This window comes from Mandrillus leucophaeus, unplaced genomic scaffold, assembly GCF_000951045.1.
Source record: "Mandrillus leucophaeus isolate KB7577 unplaced genomic scaffold, Mleu.le_1.0 Scaffold245, whole genome shotgun sequence".
NCBI classification, from domain to species: domain Eukaryota; kingdom Metazoa; phylum Chordata; class Mammalia; order Primates; family Cercopithecidae; genus Mandrillus; species Mandrillus leucophaeus.
Genome location: NW_012102532.1, coordinates 198438 through 220018, shown reverse-complemented (window position 1 = coordinate 220018; position 21581 = coordinate 198438). Strand labels below are relative to the sequence as shown.

Below are 21581 nucleotides of genomic sequence, written 5' to 3'. Positions count from 1 at the left end.
GATGCATGAATCGGGCAGCCCCCGAATCAGAACAGGCTCAGAGACTCTGGCCTGCTTCATGGTCAAAGGTTTATGGACAGAAAAAGGGACTATCAGAAACCGAAGTGAGATAGATAGCTGGATTGGCTACAGCACAACGTTTGCCTTATTAGAACATGGTTTGAACAGTGGGCTGCTTTTGATCGGTCAAAACTGACTGCCCCAGGAGGAGGTTATGGTGTGTTTATATCTCCAGTTAGGTTACAGTTCATTATGTAGGAAGAAACCTTTAGACCTAACTTAAAATATGTAAGGAGGCAGTTTTGGCTAAACTTAATTTAACAATTGCATAGTAGTTCTCCAACTGTTTAGTCGTAGGACCCCTGTATACTCTTAAAAAATGAAGGACTTTAAAGAGATTTTGTTTATGTGGGTCATATCTCTTGATCCTTACCATATTAGATATTAAAACACAAATTTAAAACAAATTCGTTGATTTGTTTTAAAATAACAAGCTCATCATATTTTAATGTAAACATATTTTTAGACTGGGCGCAGTGGTTCACGCCTGTAATCCCAGCACTTTAGGAGGCCGAGGCAGGGCAGATCACGAGGTCGAGTTTGACCAGCCTGACTAACATGGTGAAACCCCGTCTCTACTAAAAATACAAAAATTAGCTGGGCGTGGTGGCACGTGCCTGTAAACCCAGCTACTCAGGAGGCTGAAGCAGGAGAATTGCTTGAACCCTGAAGGCGGAGGTTGCAGTGAGCTGAGATTACGCCACTGCACTCCAGCCTGAACGACAGAGTGAGATCGCGTTTCAAAAACAAAACCATATTTTTAAATAAAAAGAACGATAAATTCCGAACCAGAAAATAATTTAGAGGGAAAATGACAGTTTTACAGTTTTGCAAATCTCTTTGCTGTCTGGCTTCAGATACATTATCTGGATGCTCATAGCTGCACCTGCATTTAAATCTGTTGTGATATCTCACGTCCCACAGTCTCGGAAAACTGCACTGCACTCTGGTGAAAGAGGAAAAAGTGCAAATAGCATCTTAGTAGTATTATAAAAACAGTTTTGACTTTGTGCACCCCTGAAAGGATCTCAGGAATCCCTAGGCGATCCGTGGACCTCACCTGAAGAACCACTGACCTAGGCCGGGCACGGTGGCTCACTCCTGTAATCCCAGCACTTTGGGAGGCCGAGGTGGGCAGATCACGAGGTCAGGAGATTGAGACCATCCTGGCCAAATGGTGTGAAACCTTGTGTCTACTAAAAATACAAAAATTAGCTGGGCGTGGTGATGCGTGCCTGTAATCCCAGCTACACGGAAGGCTGAGGCAGGAGAATCCCTTGAACCAGGGAGTCGGAGGTTGCAGTGAGCCGAGGTCGTGCCACTATACTCCAACCTGGTGACAGAGCGAGTCTCCATCTCAAAAAAAAAAAAAAAAATCACCTCGTACATTCTTTACCCATTCCATGCCTCAGTTTCTAAATCTGAAAAGGTGTCTGTCAGTCTTTGAGGAGAGCTGTGTTCTTTGGCGGCATCTTCAGGCCTCTGAAGGGCCCGTTGGTGGCATGGGGTGATGAGGTGGTCTCTGAAAGTACTTTAGGTGGGCTAGGAGAGAGGTCAGCTGTGGAGAGGTGGTGAGTGTGCTTCAGCCTTTCCTGAACGCAGGAGGGTGGGCGGAGAATCTGTGGAGGGCCTTCTGGCCAGGGAGCCCTATGAGCCAGCAGCCCTCCATGACTGGATGGTGAGAGCCAGAGATGCCTGGCCTAGGCATCCCGCCTGGCTTCTGCTGCCCACCCCACCCACTGATGTGCATGACTGTGCCAATTCCCACAGGAAAAGAGGGCACGCAGAGCCGTTTCTAAGCCACATGGAGGGCAGAACCTGGGAGGAGTGAGGGAAAGGAGCCTGTGAGAACTTCACGCAGGCAGGAATGCACACGGAAGGCTCTGAGGGCACAGGAACAGGCAGAAAGTAGACACCTACTCAAGGAGAGTTTGGCTGGGTTTGATGATGATGGGGGCCGTAACTACCTGCTGAGAGAAGCTGAGGCCACAGACTTGGACTAGCCTCTCAGAGGGCAGATGTGCTTTTCTTGGGGAATCTGTTGGCAAGACTGGGCTGGAGTCTCAGTGCTCGGCTCAGCCGTGGTGACCCTATTTCCCCTCCTGCCTGAGCTTATGCCATTGGCTTCACCTGGCATGACCTCCCTCCTGCCCTGCAGTCTTCAGTCCTATATTGCATCCAGGGCCCTGTGCAGACTGCCTCCTATTAGGCAGCCTTCCCTGGCGTCTCAGCTGCAGGTTTCTTACTGCTGTCATTGGCTGCATTGGGAAGACACCTCTAGGTGAGGACCAGGTCTTCAGGCTGTTATGCAAACATCCCCATGGAAACACCCGGTTCAGGTAGACTGAATGCCAGTTAAGAGCTGGAGGGCATGACCTACTCCTGTCTGTGTTCATCACTGTTAGGTTTGAGTCAGCACATCTTTATTGCCTGCCATGTGTGCCCTGGGAATACAGCTCCTGTTTTTGAGAAGCTTGTGGAGAAATGGAGGAGATGGCCACAGGAATGGACCATTTCAGTATAAGAATAGAGGCCCCCAGAGGGCTGTGATAATGCCTCACTTGGCTGGAGTGGGGAGAAGGACCTCTCAGCCTTCCTGGAAAAGGAGGCTCTTGATCTGAAGTGTGGGGTGGGAGTTAGTGGGGGCCAAAGAAGGGGGAAATGTGGGAGGGCAGAGGGCAGATTCTCCTGCTGGGCCATATGAAGGGGATCTGTTTGCTTTCTATTGCATTCCTTGAGGCTGGCACCGTGTATGAGGCAGGGAGGGTAAGGTGGAGAGCCAGGCTGGGGTCAGGTCATGAAGGGTGAGCTTCCTGGCTTTGCTGTCTCCTCATGAGCTAGAGCTTTGTCCTGCCAGCCAGGGTGGGACATACATAGTTAGACTTGCATTTTATATGGGCTTGGACACCCTGCTGGAGACCCAGAGGCCACACTGCGAATGCTTGTTGAATAAATGTTTTGGTCACTGCCTACCTCCCAGGGTCTCTGCCACGAGCCTGAGAGTACAAAATGCCAATTCCTCCTTGGATCTCTTTTTTTTTTTTTTTCTTTTTTGAGATGGAGTCTCACTCTGTTGCCCAGGCTGGAGTACATTGGCATGATCTCGGCTCACTGCAAGCTCTGCCTCCCTGGTTCATGCCATTCTCCTGTCTCAGCCTCTCGAGTAGCTGGGACTACAGGAGCCCGCCACCACGCCCAGCTAATTTTTTTTGTATGTTTAGTAGAGACGGAGTTTCACCGTGTTAGCCAGGTTGGTCTCAATCTCCTGACCTCATGATCCACCCACCTCGGCCTCCCAAAGTGCTGGGATTACAGGTTTGAGCCACCGCGCTCGGCCCTTGGACCTATTTCTGTGTCCTGTCTCAGGACCTGGTCTGGCCTGGCAGGGCTACCTGTGGCAGAACAGGAAGCTGGGCGCAGCAGAGATAGCCACCTAAACACGCCACGTGGTATGGCTGCAGGTGAGTGCGGATCCAGCTGCGGGTGCTGGGCAGACCTCTGCAAGTCCTGACAGGCTCTCAGACTGACCACTCAGGTGGACCAAGTTCAGGCCAAGCCTGACCAGAGGAAGACTGAAGGACAAAATGGGAGGACAGACTTTATCTTCTGTTTCTGCTGAGAAAGAAACCCTAGGCGATTTCAGAGGTTTGTACTGTACAGTGGAGGCCAAAGGAATTGTTCTAAGAAGGGAGGTGGCTGTTTCTGCAGAAATCCACTCCCATCCTGCAGGCAAGTCATCAGAAACACGCTTCTTGCTAAGGCTTTCTGTAAGCCATTTACTACCTCCAGGGACCTCCCAGGGAAATGTGTTGGGGTACTGTTCCCATTATTCCTCTGAGTGTGAAAAGAGTGATTTGGAAAAGCTGGAGATGGGCCATGCTGGGCTGTGTCTCGCCACGGCTGAGAGGGGAGAGTGCCTGGATTCCTGGGTCTCTTCTTTTCCTTGGCTGGTGCTGCATCCTGCTGGTGGGAATCCCTGGTTCCTGGTCCCTGTGCCTGCAGGAATTAGTCCTGGGGTGTAGGGACTGTTCAGAGCCACTGTGCGACAGCCCAGGTGATGGCAGCAGCCATAGCAGTGACCAGGAAAACCCCAGGGAGTGCCTTTTTGAGGTTTTCTCTAGTTTCAAATTGCAGGTGGAGAAAGGGCTAGACAAGAGCCTGAGCACATGGCCCTGTCTGGGACACCCTCGTCTGTACTCTGAGTTCAGTGACCTAATTCTCTGAATGACATTTTTGATGGGGTAGGCAGCATGGCAGAATGGAGGGAAAGACACAGGCCTTGGTCTCCTTCCCTGAGCCCCAACTTGGCAGTGAGGATGGCAGGTTCTGCCTATTGCAAAGAGGGGAGGTTCCCTCCCTGCTACTAGAAACTCACTGTGTTCTGGAGGAGTGTGAGCTTCCCAAATAAAAGATGAACAAAAGCAGCCCCTCTGTTCCCTAAGGAGCACCCAAAATACTAAGAAGTGATAATGTTGCCTGGCAACCATTCATCTCAGTATAGCCCAGGGAGATGGAGATAAAGGGGGAAAAGGACAAAGGTGTCCTTCTGTTCTGCTTGGGGACCTGCTCACTATTCTAGTGGGTAAGCCTAGTGGCTGGAGGAATCTCTCTGGTGGCCAGGAGATGATAGGGGTCATTTATTAAGGTAAGTCTTCTGTGTGCATGTTCTGTTCAGTCTTCAGTAATCTTGTCACATAGGAACTGTTACTATTCTCCCCCGTTTTGCAGAGGGTTGAGTAAACAGCCTATGGGCTGAATCTGGGGCTGTGAAAGTCGTCATGAGGCCAAGGCAGGCCTGCCCACCTCTGTCAGTCTCCCTGGCCATTGCTTTCCGAAGCCTCAGGTTCCCCTTGTGTAAAATGCTCAGGGTGACCAATGGAAGGCTGCATGTAACCGCCTGAGACCGAAGTGGTCCCAGGACCCACAACAGTGGCCTGCATTCATGGCTGGCCTGCATGGTGCTGGCATTGTGGCGTCTTCACACGGCCCCACCAGGTTGTCCGAGACTGGTCATTTCCACAGGTCATTCTCACTCCAGGACATCCTCCTCTGACCAGGTAAACTGATTCACCGCCAGTAAGGGGCAGAGCTGGGCCTTAGGCCTAGGCTTTTCACAGCCATGCAGCAGGTGCCGGCCCGGCAGAAGGGGATTGGGCAAGGCAGGGCCATGGAGGGACTGCTGTTGGCCGTCCCCGTGAGTCTGCCAGCTGCGCTTCTACAGTTCAGCTGCGCTTCTACAGTTCAGCTGCGCTTCTACAGTTCAGCTGCACGTGCCGGCGGGGACTTCCTGAATGTGCAAAGAGAACCTGGGTTTGTCTTTTGTTTTTTGGGACAGGGGCTCTGTCACCCAGGCTGGAGTGTACTGGCACAATCTCAGCTCACTTTAACCTCCACCCCTGCCCCCGTTCAAGCAATCTCTTGCCTCAGCCTCCCGAGTAGCTGGGATTACAAGCCTGCACCACCACGCCCCACTAAGTTTTGCATTTTCAGTGGAGACGGGGTCTCGCCATATTGGCCAGGCTGGTCGCAAATTCTTGACCTCAAGTGATTCGCCCGACTTGGCCTCCCAAAGTGCTGGGATTACAGGTGTGAGCTACTGTGCCTGGTCTGCCTGCCTGGCTTTGAGGGTGGAGTGTGTGGAGGCCTAGCAAGGGGCAGGGCCCTAGCACCAGGCACTGGGGGTAGGACACTGATTTCCTTGGGACCAAGATCCCTGTGCTGCCGGACTGGATTTCAAGGACGGTGAGCAGATGGGGTCAGGTTTCTATTCCCCTGGGCTTTCTGTGGTGCCACAAAACAGGAGGCCCATAGGCCTGGCCTCTGGCCCCGACTGTAGATTTACACAGGCTTGCTCTGGAGACCCTTTGTACAATTCAAGCTGATTGAGTTTCCTTCTTAAAATGGGTCATTTCTTTCCTCTTTGTTACTGTCTCCTTTCCAAACACTGATTGGCTCCAGTTTACCCTTCAGGACTCAGTCCTTCCATTGAGATATTCTTGCACTTTTTTCTTTTTAGCTGAAGATCATAAGTCCTTTCACGAACCCCCAGCTTTGTCAGAGTATGCATTACGCCTCCAAGAAGTCACGCAAGAAAGAAATGGTCATATACATCCATGACTCTGTTGTGCCAAAGCTAAAAGACGTCATGGATTCTAAGACGCACCATTGTTCTGTGTATCGCTCAGAAACGAAAGGCTGCCAGTTCAAATATAGCCGTCCTAAGATGCACTCCAACTTCAGAGATGTTACACTGTGGGGAAAAGGTGGATTTAGAGTTATTAATACATAGCATGGAGAGATGTTTTTAGGTAAAACGTAGAGTCGTTTATACGACCTACGTGAGTGAGCAGAAGTAGGAAGTGATGACAGTTCCAAAGCTGCCTGTGTTATCAGGATGAGGGCATCCACAAAGGAGTAGAACCAAGAATACTCATGCCTGCTGCAATGTGTCTGGGACATTCCATAGAATCTGTGCATGCTGTTGCTGCCGGGAGCTGGTCCCGTCTGGCCTCAGCAATCACCTAGGGAGTGTTTCAAAAAAACATCTTGAACTCCATCCCCAAACTACTGAATTCAGATCTCTTAGGGTGAGACCCAGGAATCTCACTTTGTAAAGCCCCTTGTTCCATCCCCTCATTCATAGTGAAGAAGGGCAAGGTCAGGGCGGGGAGCTGACCTCGTTCCTGGACTCTGCAGCCCCTCGGGCCAACTCCAGGGCCAGTGCTCTTCGTGCTTCTCTCCATCCTCTGTCCGTTCCTAGGACACTGCTCACCATGGCAATCCAGGGCCTTGGACTCTGCGTTTCCAGAACTCAGTCTAGGATATAACCTTAGCCTTGGTCTACTTCACATTGCACGGGTCCAGCATCTTTTTCTTGGTCGATGGGCTTTTGCATTGAACACATGCATCTGCTTGGTGCCAGCCTGTCCCAGATGCTGAGGGAGCTGCCTTGGTTTCCGCAGCAGGGCTAAGTCTCAGTGCCACACTCAGGGAGACACTAAGGGAGCATACCGCTGAGGCAGTCCCTCTTCCTGCAGGGCCTGTGGGAGCAGTGCCAGCTTCTGAAGAGCACCTCAGTGTTTGCCCGCTGCCACCCTCTGGTGGATCCCGAGCCTTTCGTGGCCCTGTGTGAGAAGACTTCGTGTGAGTGTGCTGGGGGGCTGGAGTGCACGTGCCCTGCCTTCCTGGAGTACGCCCGGACCTGTGCCCAGGAGGGAATGGTGCTGTATGGCTGGACTGACCACAGTGCGTGCAGTAAGTCGGCCCCCTGCCCCGTCCTGCCCTGCCGGGGATGAACGGTCTGTCCTGGGTGATGTCCCTCAGGGCGCTTCGGGGCTGTGTCACATCCGTGCGGCTTTACCACACCCAGCTAGCCAGTGACTGCAAAGCCACGTGTCCCGGACTCATTTCCTGAATGGCTCCTGCCCTCTGTCAAACGGCCTTCCTAAAGCCCCATGTCCTGCCCCTGCCTCCGTGCTGCCCCACCTGACTTCCCTCACTTCCCTCAGGAAATCCGACCCCTGCACTCACACAGTGTTCTCTGCTTCCCACCAAGATCTTGGTAGTTGCAGTTTCAGTTTTGTCTTCACTGCCTTGCCCGCCTGAATTGATGAGGAGCAGGGCGCTGGCCTGCCTGTCCGTGTGTGGTGATCTTTGAGACAGTAGAAAGCCTTGATTAAGTTTTTCTCTTGTATATCAGCCGCCTCTCCTGCAGGCTGATGACCGCCGTCCCTTCGTGGTGCTGTGTGTTTCATCTTCCAGTCTCAGTGGGTCCCTAGTTATGGTCACTGTCCCCAAATTATTAAGTAGGGATTTCTGAGGTCACCTTACAAGAAGTCTCCTCTTTCCCCAGCCCTTCCAGTGATGAAAGCCATGCAGATGGGCGCGCAGTCTGCGATGGTTCCACAGATGAGACAGAGGAGCTGGCCACATCTTTAGACTGCGCACATGTGTCTCAGTGTGTGGCAAATAGCTGCTGAATTCGAACTTTCCACCTGCCGTGGGGGTGTGAGGAAGGAGGATGCTAGCAGCAGGTTTCTCCTCTGTAAAGCCGAGTGGCTGGTTTTTTTTTTTCGGTCTGTGAATGTAGGGTAGGGGAGATACCTGATGTATCTTGGAAAAGGTTGAGGGGCAATAGTTTGGTGTCAGAAAGCTTGGAAAGGAGTGCTTATGTGTTCTGGCCTTTCAGTCAGCCTGAGCATCAGTCAGCTACAAGGTAGAGGAAGGAGAGCCTGTCCTTGCCGTGAGGAGCTGGTTCCAGTGGGAAGAACAGAGTGCTTAGGTGGTATCTGTGAAGGCAGCCTTGCGGCAGAGTGGAAATAAATATGGAATGAGTGTCACCATGCAGGCAAATGTGCCCTGTGCTGGGTGGGGCGTTTGATTGGGGCCAATTTCATGGGGAAAAGGAGAGGGATGGGATAGAGGGGACCATGGCTCCTTGCTTGGTCCTAGGAGGCCACTCGTTTTGAGCCTAGAGGAGTTTGGTGTCACTCGGAAAGGGTTTTAGGTGAAGGGGAGCAAAAGAATGCCCAGTTGTTCATGGAGAGCAGATGACCACAAGGGGAAGGGTAGGGGTCCTGGGTGCCCCCGATGGGTCTTAGTAAGGGCTTCACAAGATGGAAGATGTTCATTTAAGGGAGGCGTGGCCTCAGAGGGGCATGTGGCTCACTGGGGCCGAGATGGCCCTGGAAGCCTGAAGACAGAGGGGGAGCAGTCAGAGTGGGCGCAAGAGGGTCAGGCTGCGGCGTGACTGGTAAGATGATGCACCGGTGGGACCTGCTCTGGGCAGACGCCTTCGATGTTCCTTTTCAGGCCCAGTGTGCCCTGCGGGTATGGAGTATAAGCAGTGTGTGTCTTCTTGCGCCAGGACCTGCCAGAGCCTGCACATCAATGAAGTATGTCAGGAGCGATGCGTGGATGGCTGCAGCTGCCCTGGTAATGAACTTCCCATTTTATTTACAAATCGGAGACCTTGCCAGCACCCTTGGCTTTGGGAAGCCAGATGAAGGCCACTTGTGTTTGCTCTCCGTTGCTGAAATCAGAAGACTCTTATTAAGCTTTTAAATGTCCAGCGTGATCAGGATTGAGCTGGTCTTTTTAATGTCCGTTGTCCTATTGTACTGTATCCATGAACGTAGTTGTGTTTCGGGAAATTGGAGGGTGGCCTGGGCCCCAACAGTGGCTTTGTTTGGGGAACTCGTGGCCCATCTGAACTGCAGTTGCTTTCTCAATTAGCTGTGTCAGGGAACCGATCTGGGAAAAAGATCTCCTGGGCGTGCCGTGTGAGCCCAGCTGAAAAAGGGCTCTGTGCTAGAAAGTCTTGTCAGGGGAGGCTTGGTGGGCTTCAGGGAAAACCCCTGTTTAATTACTGAGAGCAAGGCTGGGCGCCGTGGCTCACGCCTGTAATCCCAGCACTTTGAAAAGCCAAGATGGGCAGATCACTTGAGTTCAGGAGTTCGAGACCAGCCTGGCAACATGGTGAAACCCCGTCTCCACTAAAAATACAAAAATTAGCTGGGGGTGGTGGTGTGCACCTGTAATTCCAGCTGCTTGGGAAATTGAGGCAGGAGAATCACTTGAACCCAGGTGGCGAAAGTTGCTGTGAGCCGAGGTCACACCACTGCACTCCAGCCTGGGTGACAGAGCGAGACTCAGTCTAAAAAAAAAAAATTATTGAGAGTGAAGTCCTGTGTGTTTCAACTCGACTTCTCTCACTGGAAGAACTTGAACAAAACTGTTGACTCCTTTCATTTGCGGAATGGTGATGAGTATCTTCCCCATCTCACGTTGCGTTAATGTGTAAGGGAAGCAGCACACACATTCTCGAGCTTCCTGGAAGAAGCCCTAAGCCCAGACTTGTGCCTCCCCTACTGGATGACCTGGAACGAAATTCTTCCTCTCATTCTTCATCTGTAGTATGGAGATGAGGAATTTCCCTTCCTTATATTGCATTGTGTGAAAGATAAACACCACAGAACAAGTTCTTGGAGCTTCCTGGAGGAAGCCCAACCATCGCCCCTGGGGATTCTATATAGTTGTGGGATGAGTGAGGCAGTGACAATGTTGAGGTCTTTGTCTCGATGCCTTTGACCCCAGAGGGACAGCTCCTCGATGAAGGCCTCTGCGTGGAGAGCACTGAGTGTCCCTGCATGCATTCCGGAAAGCGCTACCCTCCCGGCGCCTCCCTCTCTCGAGACTGCAACACCTGGTAATGGGGGCTGCGCCGCGTGCTCTGGGAGACCTACCCAGGGGACTGGGGAGGGGAGCTGGGTCAGCAGGAGTGGTGGCAGGTGGAAAAGAACCTGGGCCGCGCCAAGAAAGAAGAGACTGAGTTGGAGGCTACTGGTGAGGGCTAGGGACAGGTTGTGGCAGGCAATGATGGGGAGCAAAGAGTATATTACAGATAAATAAGCCTTGAAGACGGGGAGGTCGGGAAGGGCAGGATCCTTCACATGCAAACAAACATCTCTAGCTGTCCCTCCAAACTGCTTTCGTAAATGATCCTCTCCCCCTGGAGGAGGGCTGTATCACTAAGCAGCACGTAGGTCCTTCTCTTCTTGAAGTCTCTCATCTGCCAGGTAGTAGGGAGTTGCAGTGGCCAGTGGAAACTCACACCAGTCTGCCCTCCCTTGGTCCTTGCAGTAGGCCAGGCCCAGCCTGGCTTCTGTCATCTCAAGAAGCACCCCTGGATGTCACCTCTGGCTGGCTTTGCCAGTTCCCTGCGCAGCAGGGACAACAATTCGTTTGGTCCCCAGGCCTCCTCCCTTTGCTGTCTTTCCCCTCATAGCAGCCTTCTGTGTCCGCTGAGCCCCCAGGTTTTCAGTCGGCCACCGCCCACCACACTTCTGGGCTGGGAACTACCCATTTCCATATCGCTGTCTTGCGCTGTGCTACTCACTGTGTGGGGCAGGAATTTGACTTCTTGGTATCTGAGTAGATTTTCAGGGGCATCAGGTAGTTTTTTTTTTTTCTGTCGGGATTTCTTTCCCTGGGTGATATCTCTAATATTCCTTTGTGGCCAAAACTCTGTCCTGTACAATTTTAACCCTATGAAGATTCTGCTAGCACCAGCTCCTTTCTTCTCCCGCATCCCTTCGTTTGGGGACTGTGATAACTACCATGAGTTCTAAATCCGTTTGCATACCCTTGTGTTTGCAGAACCACCAATGACCTGTGCTTTTCTCCCCGACAGCATTTGCCGAAACAGCCAGTGGATCTGCAGCAATGAAGAATGTCCAGGTAGGCGACCTGCCGCTCATTCCCTTCCTCCTCCTCTGAATGGGGAGGCTTCTCTCCTCTCTTAGCAGACAGGGAGGGCCACACATCAAGGCAGCGAGAAGTTGCCCTTTCTGCACAGGTTGGGTGCAACCACATGATGCCAGCTCTGGTTTCAGGTACCAGCTATGCTAACCCATTCACAGGCCAGAGGTGGGAGCCCTGCAACAGCTGAAAGGGGAGAGCACACCTGTGTTCAGGTGTTACTGTCTGTTCTTATTTTCTGTTTGCTGAAAGGATTAAGGTTGATGAGCTGTAAGGCCTGTATGGTCATGATTGACTTGACTAGACAAAGAGGATACAAATTCTTTGGAAAATTAAGAGGTAGAAGGGCCTGGTAATTCTTTAGGCTTGAAGGGACAGTTCTAATGGAATTTTCCAAAATGACTAACATGAAGACCATGGCATGGTCCAAGAGTTAGGAAAACCAGGTCACCAAATGATTCCTCCTATCCTGTCCTGCCCTGGAAAATCTGCTTAGGAAAAATTATTGAGCAATCTCTGCCAGTTACTTTCTCCTCTGTTTGGCCCCAACTCTATTCTATTTACTGCAAACCTTGCCCATTCGGAGCTCCCTTCTGCCCCACCTTCCAGTGACCTCGGACCTTGCCCTCTGTGGTCACTCACGTGGTGTTTTCTGTGCGCTGGCCGCTGCACTAAACATTTTCCAGTTACAACCTGTGAGGCAGGTGCAATTTATTCTCACGAAAGCAGAAACAGACCTAGAGAGGTTAAATGACTTGCCCAAAGTCACACAGCTGCTATGAGGCAGAGCCAGGGCTTGAACTCTTAATTGCCTGACTTCTTACTTTTTCCCTTTCCTTTCTTTTCCTTCCTAGTCCTAACCTTCGGTGGCCTGAAGTGGGTTGAGCTTGGATACCTGGGATTGTATTTAGGGTCTGTGAATTAAAGGCTTTAGGATAACTCAGGACCTTATCCAGTGCCCTGTACACTGCGAAAATTCTGGAACTAAATGTGGGCTAGATCAGTTAGTCTAGCAAAGAGATGGCCACCCAGCCAGGTTATCTTTAGTGTAACCCTTGAAGAAAGCACGAAGGAGAAAGGATTGCTCTTGAAAGTGGTGTCTGTGCTCCATTGAACGTAATTATGCCATGTCAAAGACTGAAGGAGCTCTTTGGAAAACATGTGAGTTGCTGCAATTAACTTTTGAAAACACTTAACATCTAAATAAGTACTCATTGTATGAGATCTATGAGCCACAGTGGGTGGAATTAGGAATTGAGTTTACCGTGTGTGTTTTTTTAGATGTTTGTAACCACCAGATTGGGAAGTCTTAACAACTACTTACTGTAGGATGGGTCTTCCATCCATCCTTCCAACTGTCCATTCATCCAAGTACTATTGGAACACCCACTGTGTACATGATGTATGTTTTCTGGGGCAGACAATATAATCCTCTGGTCTTCAGTTCAAAATCTGGAAGATGACTTTGCTGAGGATATAAGACATTATCTTGATGTCTTGATGAAAAGATAAACAGTTTCAATTCTGTCTACTAAGTGGTTTGATATTTTGCCAACAAAACCACTACGCTCTTCTCTGCATTCTCAAAGCCTTGGCTGTGACCATCTTTTTTCTAGTCTGGGAGTTTTGTTGATCATTGCTTCCTGGTCCATGTGCACCCACGCACACGAGCATATTTCCACACCCTGCCATGACTCAGCAGGCGGTGGGGCTGTCTGATGCTCCCCGTGTGATGACTGCAGATAGAGCTTCAGATGGGAAGAATGGGCAGTATGGTTCTGGAGGGGGATATGCTTGGCTCTGCTTGTAAAGTGAGGAGCAGGCCAGAGCTGCTCTGCAGCCCCTGGAGGAGTGGACATTGTGCATCTTAGAAATAGAGACCTGGGGCCAGTTGCGGTAGCTTCTGCCTGTAATCCCAGCACTTTGGGAGGCCAAGGCAGGAGGATCACTTGAGGCCAGGAGTTCAACACCAGCCTGGCCAACACAGCGAAACCCCGGCTCTACTAAAATTACAAAAATTAGCTGGGTGTGGTGGTGCATGTCTGTAATCTCAGCTACTTGGGAGGCTGAGGCAGGAGAATTTCTTGAACCTGGGAGGCAGAGGTTGCAGTGAGCTGAGATCTCACCACTGCACTCCAGCCTGGGTGACAGAGTGAGACTCCATCTCAAAAAAAAAAAAAAAATAATAAAAACACCTGGATTTTCATTTTCTGGAATAAGATGAGAGTGTGTTAGTTATCTATTGCTGTGTAACAAATTATCCTCAAATGTAGCACCTTAAAACAACAAATGTCATCTTACAGTTTCTGTACCTCAGGAATCTGGGTATGGCTTAGCTGGGTGCCTCTGGCCCAAGATCTTACAAGGTTGCAGTCAAGCCATTGACTGGGGCTGTGGTCTTACCTGAGGTCTTGATGGAGGGTGGGGGTAAAGGGGATGCTTTGAAGCTCACTCATGTGCTGCTGGTGGCAGGCATTGCTTTCTCACCATGTGGATCCTCCCTGGGGCCTCCTTGTGACGTGACAGCTGGTTTTTGTGGGCAGAATTGTTTCAGAGTGAGTAACAGGGAGCAGTGGAGACAGAAGCCACAGTCTTCTAAAAACCTAGTCTCTGAAGTGACATCCTCTCACTGCTGCTGTATTATCGTCACTAGAAACAAGTCAACACATCCAGTCTACATTCAGGGAGGGAAGAGGTTACACAAAGACACTAATCCAGGAGGAGATGCGTCCCTGGGGGCTATCGTGGAGGCTGTGCAGTGCAGTGTTGTTTATGGGTAGTGGGAGAGGGAAGACAGGGCCCAGGAGAGCAGCCGTCTGGACTGGAGAGGGGCTGGGTTTTGCATGATGCTCCTAGACCTTCATTGTTCTCTGCATATCCCTGCTTACTGGTTAGGATGTAGGGCAGCCTTAGGGACAACTGTGGCTTCCCCATAGCCTGCAGACTTCCCTTTCTGTAACCCTGAGTCTCCTTTCCCTTCCTCTGCAAAACAACCTGTGTGGGGAAGCTCTGCTAATTTAGTTCCCATTGAAAGGAGCATGTCTGTTCATAGGGACTATTCTTCAGATGAAAACAACTCATGCTATAGGATCTCAAACTCCTAGTGCAAGTATGTGGAAGGGACTTTTATCCAGCTGGGAAAGGGTAAGTGGAAGAATTTTCATTTGTGTCCCAAACCCCGTGGGACTGTAAATGTGGCCAAGAATGGAGGCTGAGAGCGCAGGCTCTGGACTCGGGCAACCTGCTTGGAATTCCATCTCTTAGGAGCTGGGTGACTTGTGCGAAGTTATTAATGATTTGCAGCCTCAGTTTCCTAATCTGTAAAGTAGGGCTCGTAGGGCTCGTGACAGCAACCTCATCCCATGGCTCTTGTGAGGCTGTTAACACACAGCAAGTACTCAACAAACGTGGGCCGTTACCATCTTCACAGAGCTCACAGGAAGCTGTTTCATTAAGTAGGGTCAGAGAAGGACTAAGACACAGGGGAAAGCCCAAAGGAGCCTGGAATGGGGAGGAGTGGTGTGTGTTTTGGGGGGTGGCTGGGCCAGTGGGGCAGGAGGGGGGAGGTCTGGCCTCCCTGGAGAGGCTGGTGGACTTGTCCTGGACAGCTGGAAGGGAGGCCTTGCAGTTACTTGTGGCTTGTTTGGTTCAAGATAATTTCTGATGGATTCTAACACAGCCCTAATAATTTGACCTTGGGAATCAACGTCAGTTTGTTCTGAAGCCTCCAGGAAGGAAGATAAACCCCACACCCCAGGCTAACACCCCAGGCTAACAGAGACAGCGATGCATTATCGGAGCAGATGCCTCTTACATAGGAAGATGCGTTCTGAGGGCCCTGTGCTTTCCTGGGGGTTCTGACTTCTCGAGTTCACAGAAAATCTCCAGTGACCTGTTCACTCCTGATGGGGTTTCTGGAGTGCCGTCAGACCCTTTCAGCCGGGCCAGGGCATCATGTTTCATAGACAAGGCTTTCTTCCCCCTGGTCTCTATGTTCAGAGACCCAGTTGTCCCTGTGCTCCTTGGTAAGTGCCCAGGATTAGAATAACATCAGGCATATGAGAAACTGTAGGAGCCAACCCGTGAGGCAGTTTTAGGTGGTATCAAGGGCTTTGAGCTCTGTAGCCAGACAGACTGCCCGTGTTTAGATCCCTGTTTGGCTTCTTTGGGAACTTGGATGAGTTGAACTTCTCTATGCTTCAGTTTCCTCATCTGTAAACTGCGGATAATGAGCACTTTATAGGAGCAATCATTGAGATGGTTTCTACACAGCAGTTGAAAATGCATCTTATGCCAGGCACGGTGGCTCACGCCTGTAATCCCAGCCCTTTGGGAGGCTGAGTGGGCAGATCGCTTGAGCCCACGAGTTGAAGACGAGCCTGGGCAACATGTTGAAACCCCATGGCTACAAAAAAATACAAACATTAGCTAGGCATAGTGGTGTGTGCCTGTGGTCCCAGAGGCTTGAGAGGCTCAGATGGGAGGATCGCTTGAGCCTGGGAGACCGAGGCTGCAGTGAGCTGTGATGGCATCACTGCACTCCAGCAGTGATCCTGTCACACACACACACACACACACGAAAAAGAAAAAAAGTGCATCTTGGGCCAGGTGCAGCAGCTCATGCCTGTAATCCCAGCACTTTGGGAGGCCAAGGCAGGTGGATCATTTGAGGTCAGGAGTTTGAGACCAACCTGGCCAATGGTGAAACCCTGTCTATACTAAAAACAAAAACAAAAAACCCACAGAAATGAGCCGGGCATGGTGGCACATGCCTGGAATCTCAGCTGCTCAGGAAGTGGAGGCAGGAAAATCATGAGAGCCCCGGAGACAGAGGCTTCAGTGAGCCGAGATGGCGCCACTGCATCCTGGGCGACAGGGTGAGACTCTGTCTCAGGGAAAAAAAAAAGAGAAATGCATCTTGCACATTTGGTAGAGATGATGTTGCAGGCTTTGGTGGCAATTTGCGTCTGGCAGAAGTCTGAGTTGCTTTGCTAAAGGCCTGTGGGTTGTCATTTCTGCAGGGAAGGCTTTGGGAGGTAGAGGGTTGTGGGGCCAGGGAAACCAATGGCCCGAGCAGAGCAGCCACGTCCAGGGCTCACTGCTGCACACCAAAGGGTTTGTTTAGAAGAGGTGATGTGCTTCCATCAGGTGAGAGATTCCGTTTCGTTTTTCATGAGGGAGGATCTTTATTCACATAGAGGTGGATCTGCTTTAACTTCTGGATGTGGTTTTTTTTTTTTTTTTTCTTTCCTGAGAGAGTTTCACTCAGTAGCCCACGCTGGAGTGCAGTGGCATGATCTCAGCTCACTGCTAACCTCTGCTTCCTGGATTCAAGCAATTCTCCTGCCTTAGGCTCTAGAGTAGCTGGGATTACAGGCACCCGCCAGCACACCTGGCTAATTTTTTGTATTTTTAGTAGAGATGGGATTTCACCATGTTGGCCAGGCTAGTCTGGAACTCCTGACCTTGGGTGCTCCTCCCACCTCGGCCTCCCAAAGTGCTGGGATTATAGGCATGAGCCATGACGCCCAGCCTGGATGGGATGTTCTTTTTTTTAGTGCTATGTTAGGAATCGCCTGCCTTTCATTCATTCACCAAACTTCTAGTGCCCATCTCCATCTAGTGGTGGGCCCGCTGTTCGACTGGGACTGCCTGTTGCTGACTAATGGGGAATATCCTAGTGTCCCATCCTGGGCAGAGGATGGGTGAGCGTGTTCACATGGCCCATGGTTCTGGCTGACGTTCTAGCTCCCGTGGCCAACTGCTACCTGGCAGCTCACCCACCCATTTTCCTGTGTTTGTGGCTGTGTTCCTCAGTTGTACCGAGGAGATAAGCTAAATAATAATATTTAGACTTCTGATTTGTAAGAAACTTGAGAACACAAGTCAGTGAAGGTCAGAGAAGGAAATCATGAGAGGATTAGATGCTGGCCCTGAAAGTTTTCCTTTCAAATATTTGCACATTTCTCATTGACCCCTCTTTTCCTGGGTATTGTTAAAGAAGGCAGAAGTCCACTTTCTTGTTTAGATAAGAGTGCACTTGAGAAAACAGAGAAGGCTGGGGGAAGAATTCCCACCCATTTTTACTGCACCGGGGTCAAGACATTTGACACAAATGACCATATTACTGTGTAGAATGATGATAATTTCTGAAAAATGGTCAGTTCAGAAAGGCTTTCCTGAGTGAGACCTCACTGAACCTGAAATTCCAGCACATCCAGAATGGGCTGGGATGATCCTGGCCCCTATCTTGTGGCCTGTTCTGCTCTGTCCTCCACAAACAGTCACCCCTCACTCGCACACTTCTCGAGGAGGCAGTGGAGAAGGTGGGTCATGCTGACTGGAGTGATCTGAGGCCTCTCCACTTTCTCCTAATTTCCTCTGAGCTAGATGTGCCCTCCTGACCCATGCTGTCCTGGAAGGGATCCGCTGCCCTGGGGACCAGGCAGAGGGACGCGTACATCCCTGGGGCACCTCATGCTTAATCCTGCCTTCACACACACCCCAAAGGCAGGCCCACTCCTGGGTCCAAGTCTGCACAGTCTAGCCTGGCCTCTGGCTGGGCCTGTCAGGGCACATGTGAGCAAGAAGGGCCAGACAGTGCTGGCCTGTGGAGCTTGTCCTGGACAAGCTAGAATCTCTGTGTCTTTTGGGGCCCCCTTGGCAGTGTGACAGGGCCTAGCATCAGCCCCTGGAGCTGGGCCCACATGGGATGGTCTGTAGGACCCTCTTACATTTGTCTCCGGCACTGGTCTAGCACCTGTTCGCTGAAGGGGGAACTTCAGGTGGAGGCTGAGGCGGCGCTGTAGACAGCCAAGCGTCCGCTGTTTGGAGGGTCTCAGGGGAAGCCCTGTGCACTCTATACATCCTCATCTTTGCTTCGATCCTTAGAGAAAGGGGCTCACGCACGCACCGTAGAGTGGCTGGGTGGGGAAAGTCGTCCTCCTTACCAAATGGCAACAGTCTCTCTATATATATTTTTTCTGCGGAGTAGGTAGCAAAGATGAGAGCAGGTGGAGGAAATATATAGGGGAGGTTGGGAAGGGATCCAGATGCCCTTTCAGCTTTAATGGGTTCATGTTTGGCCCTGAAGATGGGATTGCCTCAAGCCAGGCAGGTTGAGGGAGAATCACTGGAGACGTCGGCAGAGGCCTCCCCATGCCAGGACACCTTCCAGGAGGATGTGTGATCTCAGGTTGGAGGTGCATTGAGCCAGAAGCATGGGGCCTAGGCTGGGGTGCAGGGGAGGTGGTGTGGGAATTAGGGTGGGGACAAGTTGAGGGCTTTGAGTTACAGGGTGATGAAGGGGAGTCCTAGTCCTCACCCACAGATGTGTCAGCCTGCGCTGGGAAGCTGGCCCTGCTGAGGTCAGCACTGGCTGGGCGGTGGTGAGATCATGGGCAGATGGTCTCCTGGTTCCCCATTGGCCCTGGATGGAGTGGCAGCGTGGGCTTGCCCCTCTGAGGACACAGAAAGCAATAGCCTTAGAGTCGCCCCTTGGCTGGTGAGGAGGATGGAGTCCCCATTTTCACTGCTGAGCTCTAAGATTGTCCCGCCTCACCCTCCCACCTCATCCTGCCTCTGGGCTGCCTCCTCTGCCCTTTGGCCCCAGGGACTCTCCAAGGGTGGCACTGTGTCCCAGAGCCCCTCCACACTCAGGTTCACAGAACCCCGTGCTATTGGGCAGCCTCTCCTTGGCCAGGCACTCCGCTGGCACCAGTCTGAGGCTGGTGTGGCACTGATGCCAGTGGGAAGCAGGGGACACAGGACAGTGAGCTGCGAAGGAGGAGGGAAGGCCGCAGGGAGCCTGGAAGCAGGAGCATGGGTTCCTGCCTGGTTCCATCACTGACTTGAGGGTGGCTCTGTCACCTTCCTTAGTTGCCCGGTCTGTAAAATGAGACCTCGATCTGAATGACCCAGCTCTGACATCTTGCGGTTTTAGGAGCAGGAACCAAATTCTCTTTCAGAGCTCGTTACTAGACTGGAGTGGGCAAAGGATGTCCGTGCAGTTTTGGGGAGAGGGTGCCCTGCTTGCATATGCATTCCACCTTGGCCACCCCAGGGGACTTTTCCTCACCTCCCATTCTTCTCCCTTCCTCCATGTCTCTCCAGGGGAGTGCCTCGTCACGGGTCAATCCCATTTCAAGAGCTTTGACAACAGATACTTCACCTTTAGTGGGATCTGCCAGTACCTGCTGGCCCGGGATTGCCAGGACCACTCCTTCTCCATTGTCATTGAGACCGTCCAGGTGAGTTTTGCCAGCCCGGCGGCTGGTCGGGGGTGGCAGCCCGAGGTGCTGCATAGCTGCTGGGCTGAGTGGGCAGCCCCTGGAAGGCGTGGACCACTGCTTTCTGTGCACGAGGGAGGTCTCTTCCAGACTTCAGTTAGCCCGTCCTTCATCCAGAAACCCAGCCCATCCCCTCTCTCCCTAGATGCTGGGGGAAGGCATCCTGCCCTGACAGTAATGCCGTCTCAGGGCTGGCTCAGCTCCCCACTCAGGGGAAGCATCGTCCTCGGGTCTAGCCTTTTGCCCCCGTAACTAATCCTCTGATGTTTGGAGCTGGGGGTGGCTGGGGTGGGGGCAAGGAGGGCCTGTCTTCTGCTCTGAACTCTATGGTACGCGCGTGGGTTCCTTTCTCTAGGGCTGGAGGCCAAGATGAGGACGAATAGAGTGCACAGGGCTTCCCCTGGGGAGAAAAGTCCCTGATTCTCTTTGGAACAGTAGGTCCGAGGAACACTGTGAAGCAGAGGCCCATGGGTGTTTATGAAAGACCGGGCCAGGCTGGGAAAAGGTGCGAGTAAGGATGCACTTAGCGCCTTCTTGCTGCACAACTCTAGGGGGCCCCATTTACATGGAGTATTCTGGGAGAAGGGAGTTGTAGGCTGTGAGAAGGCCAGAGGCTCTCTGGGGTTGGGGCCTTTCTCTGATTAAGAGGGTCCTGGACTGGGGTGCTGGGCAGGCAGGGGGTGCAGCAAAGTCACCCTTGTTCCTTCTCGGTAGTGTGCTGACGACCCTGATGCCGTGTGCACCCGCTCCGTCACCGTCCGGCTGCCTGGCCTGCACAACAGCCTTGTGAAGCTGAAGCATGGGGGAGGAGTTGCCATGGATGGCCAGGACGTCCAGCTCCCCCTCCTGAAAGGTGTGCTTCGTCCTGCTCCATCAGGCCTGGGACTGGCACAGCCCATCCCTTAGCACCCTCCTCCTCAACCCTGGCCACTGTCCTTAAGGACCTGCATGCTTCTTTCATGAGAATGTGATGGAGAGTTATCTTTGGAGGGCAGGGCGGGGTTGCTTGGCATGCATCCCTGCAAGAAAGGAAGGCTTCCTGGAGGACGAAGACTAGAGAAGGAAACCTATAGATGAAGAGGTTGCTCTAGGCCTGCGACAGAGTGTAGATGGGAAAAGGGAACTGAGGATTATTTGGCTTGAACCAAAGGGGCGAGTTGAGTCTTGGGCAGGTGGTTCTGGTTTGCTTTGGGGTGGGACAGGGGCAGAGGTTGACGCTGAGAGATCGGGAGTGACTGGTGATGTCACACCAGAGGATGCCACTTGGGGCAAGGCCAGGTGACCCTCTGGCCTGTCTTGGAGGTAGCAAAAAACCTACCTGTCCAGTATCTTCACCCAGGTTGCACTGTGTCTGTCAAAGCAAACCTGCTTTTGCATGGTAAAGCTCCCAAACTTCACACTCAAAGTGGCTCCCAGACTCTTCCTCCTTCTCCGCGACTGCTGGCCACTTTGTTGCCCATTATCCTAGCATTGCACACAGCGGATGAACTTGGGCTAGTGGGTACCCAGCATGTCCGTGGGTGTTAATGCTGTGTGTCTCCTTATGAGCTGTGTTTGTTCCCCCAGGGCAAGGGGTATGCTCCTATATGTCGCCACCTTCCCACAGAAGCAACAATTAGTATATTCAGTGTTGTACACAGCATCGCTCAGACATGAGGTGGTGTGCGGTGGCAGTGTCCCAGGAACATTCAGGTGTCCTGGTGTCAGTGCTAGAGAGATCGCCTCTGCTCCAGGGCACCCGCCTACAGCCGAGGATGCAGGAGCCTCTGCCTCCCTCCTGTGGCAGTAGAGGGAATGGCAGGTCATAGCCAGGGTGCAGAGGCTTCTTCCTGGGGGACCCTGTTTATCCTTTGTCCACCGTGATCACCCTTCCTCCTGACACCCCCTTAAACCTCATGGCCACCCCAGCCACCCCTGAGTCATTGCTGTTCATTGCTACCGTCCTTTTGAGACACCCCATTTCGCCCCAGATAC

General features: G+C 51.9%; 1 protein-coding gene across 2 annotated transcripts in view; it reads left to right on the top strand.

Moving 5' to 3' along the window:
- Window positions 1-21581, top strand: part of VWF (von Willebrand factor) — a 198345-nt gene that overhangs the window by 32796 nt on the left and 143968 nt on the right. For both annotated transcript variants that reach the window (XM_011982933.1, XM_011982932.1), the window contains exons 7-12: window positions 7098-7314; window positions 8872-8994; window positions 10156-10267; window positions 11252-11298; window positions 19432-19568; window positions 20322-20460. In XM_011982933.1, coding sequence (XP_011838323.1) covers window positions 7098-7314; window positions 8872-8994; window positions 10156-10267; window positions 11252-11298; window positions 19432-19568; window positions 20322-20460 — 775 coding nt within the window. The remainder of the gene's footprint in view (window positions 1-7097; window positions 7315-8871; window positions 8995-10155; window positions 10268-11251; window positions 11299-19431; window positions 19569-20321; window positions 20461-21581) is intronic.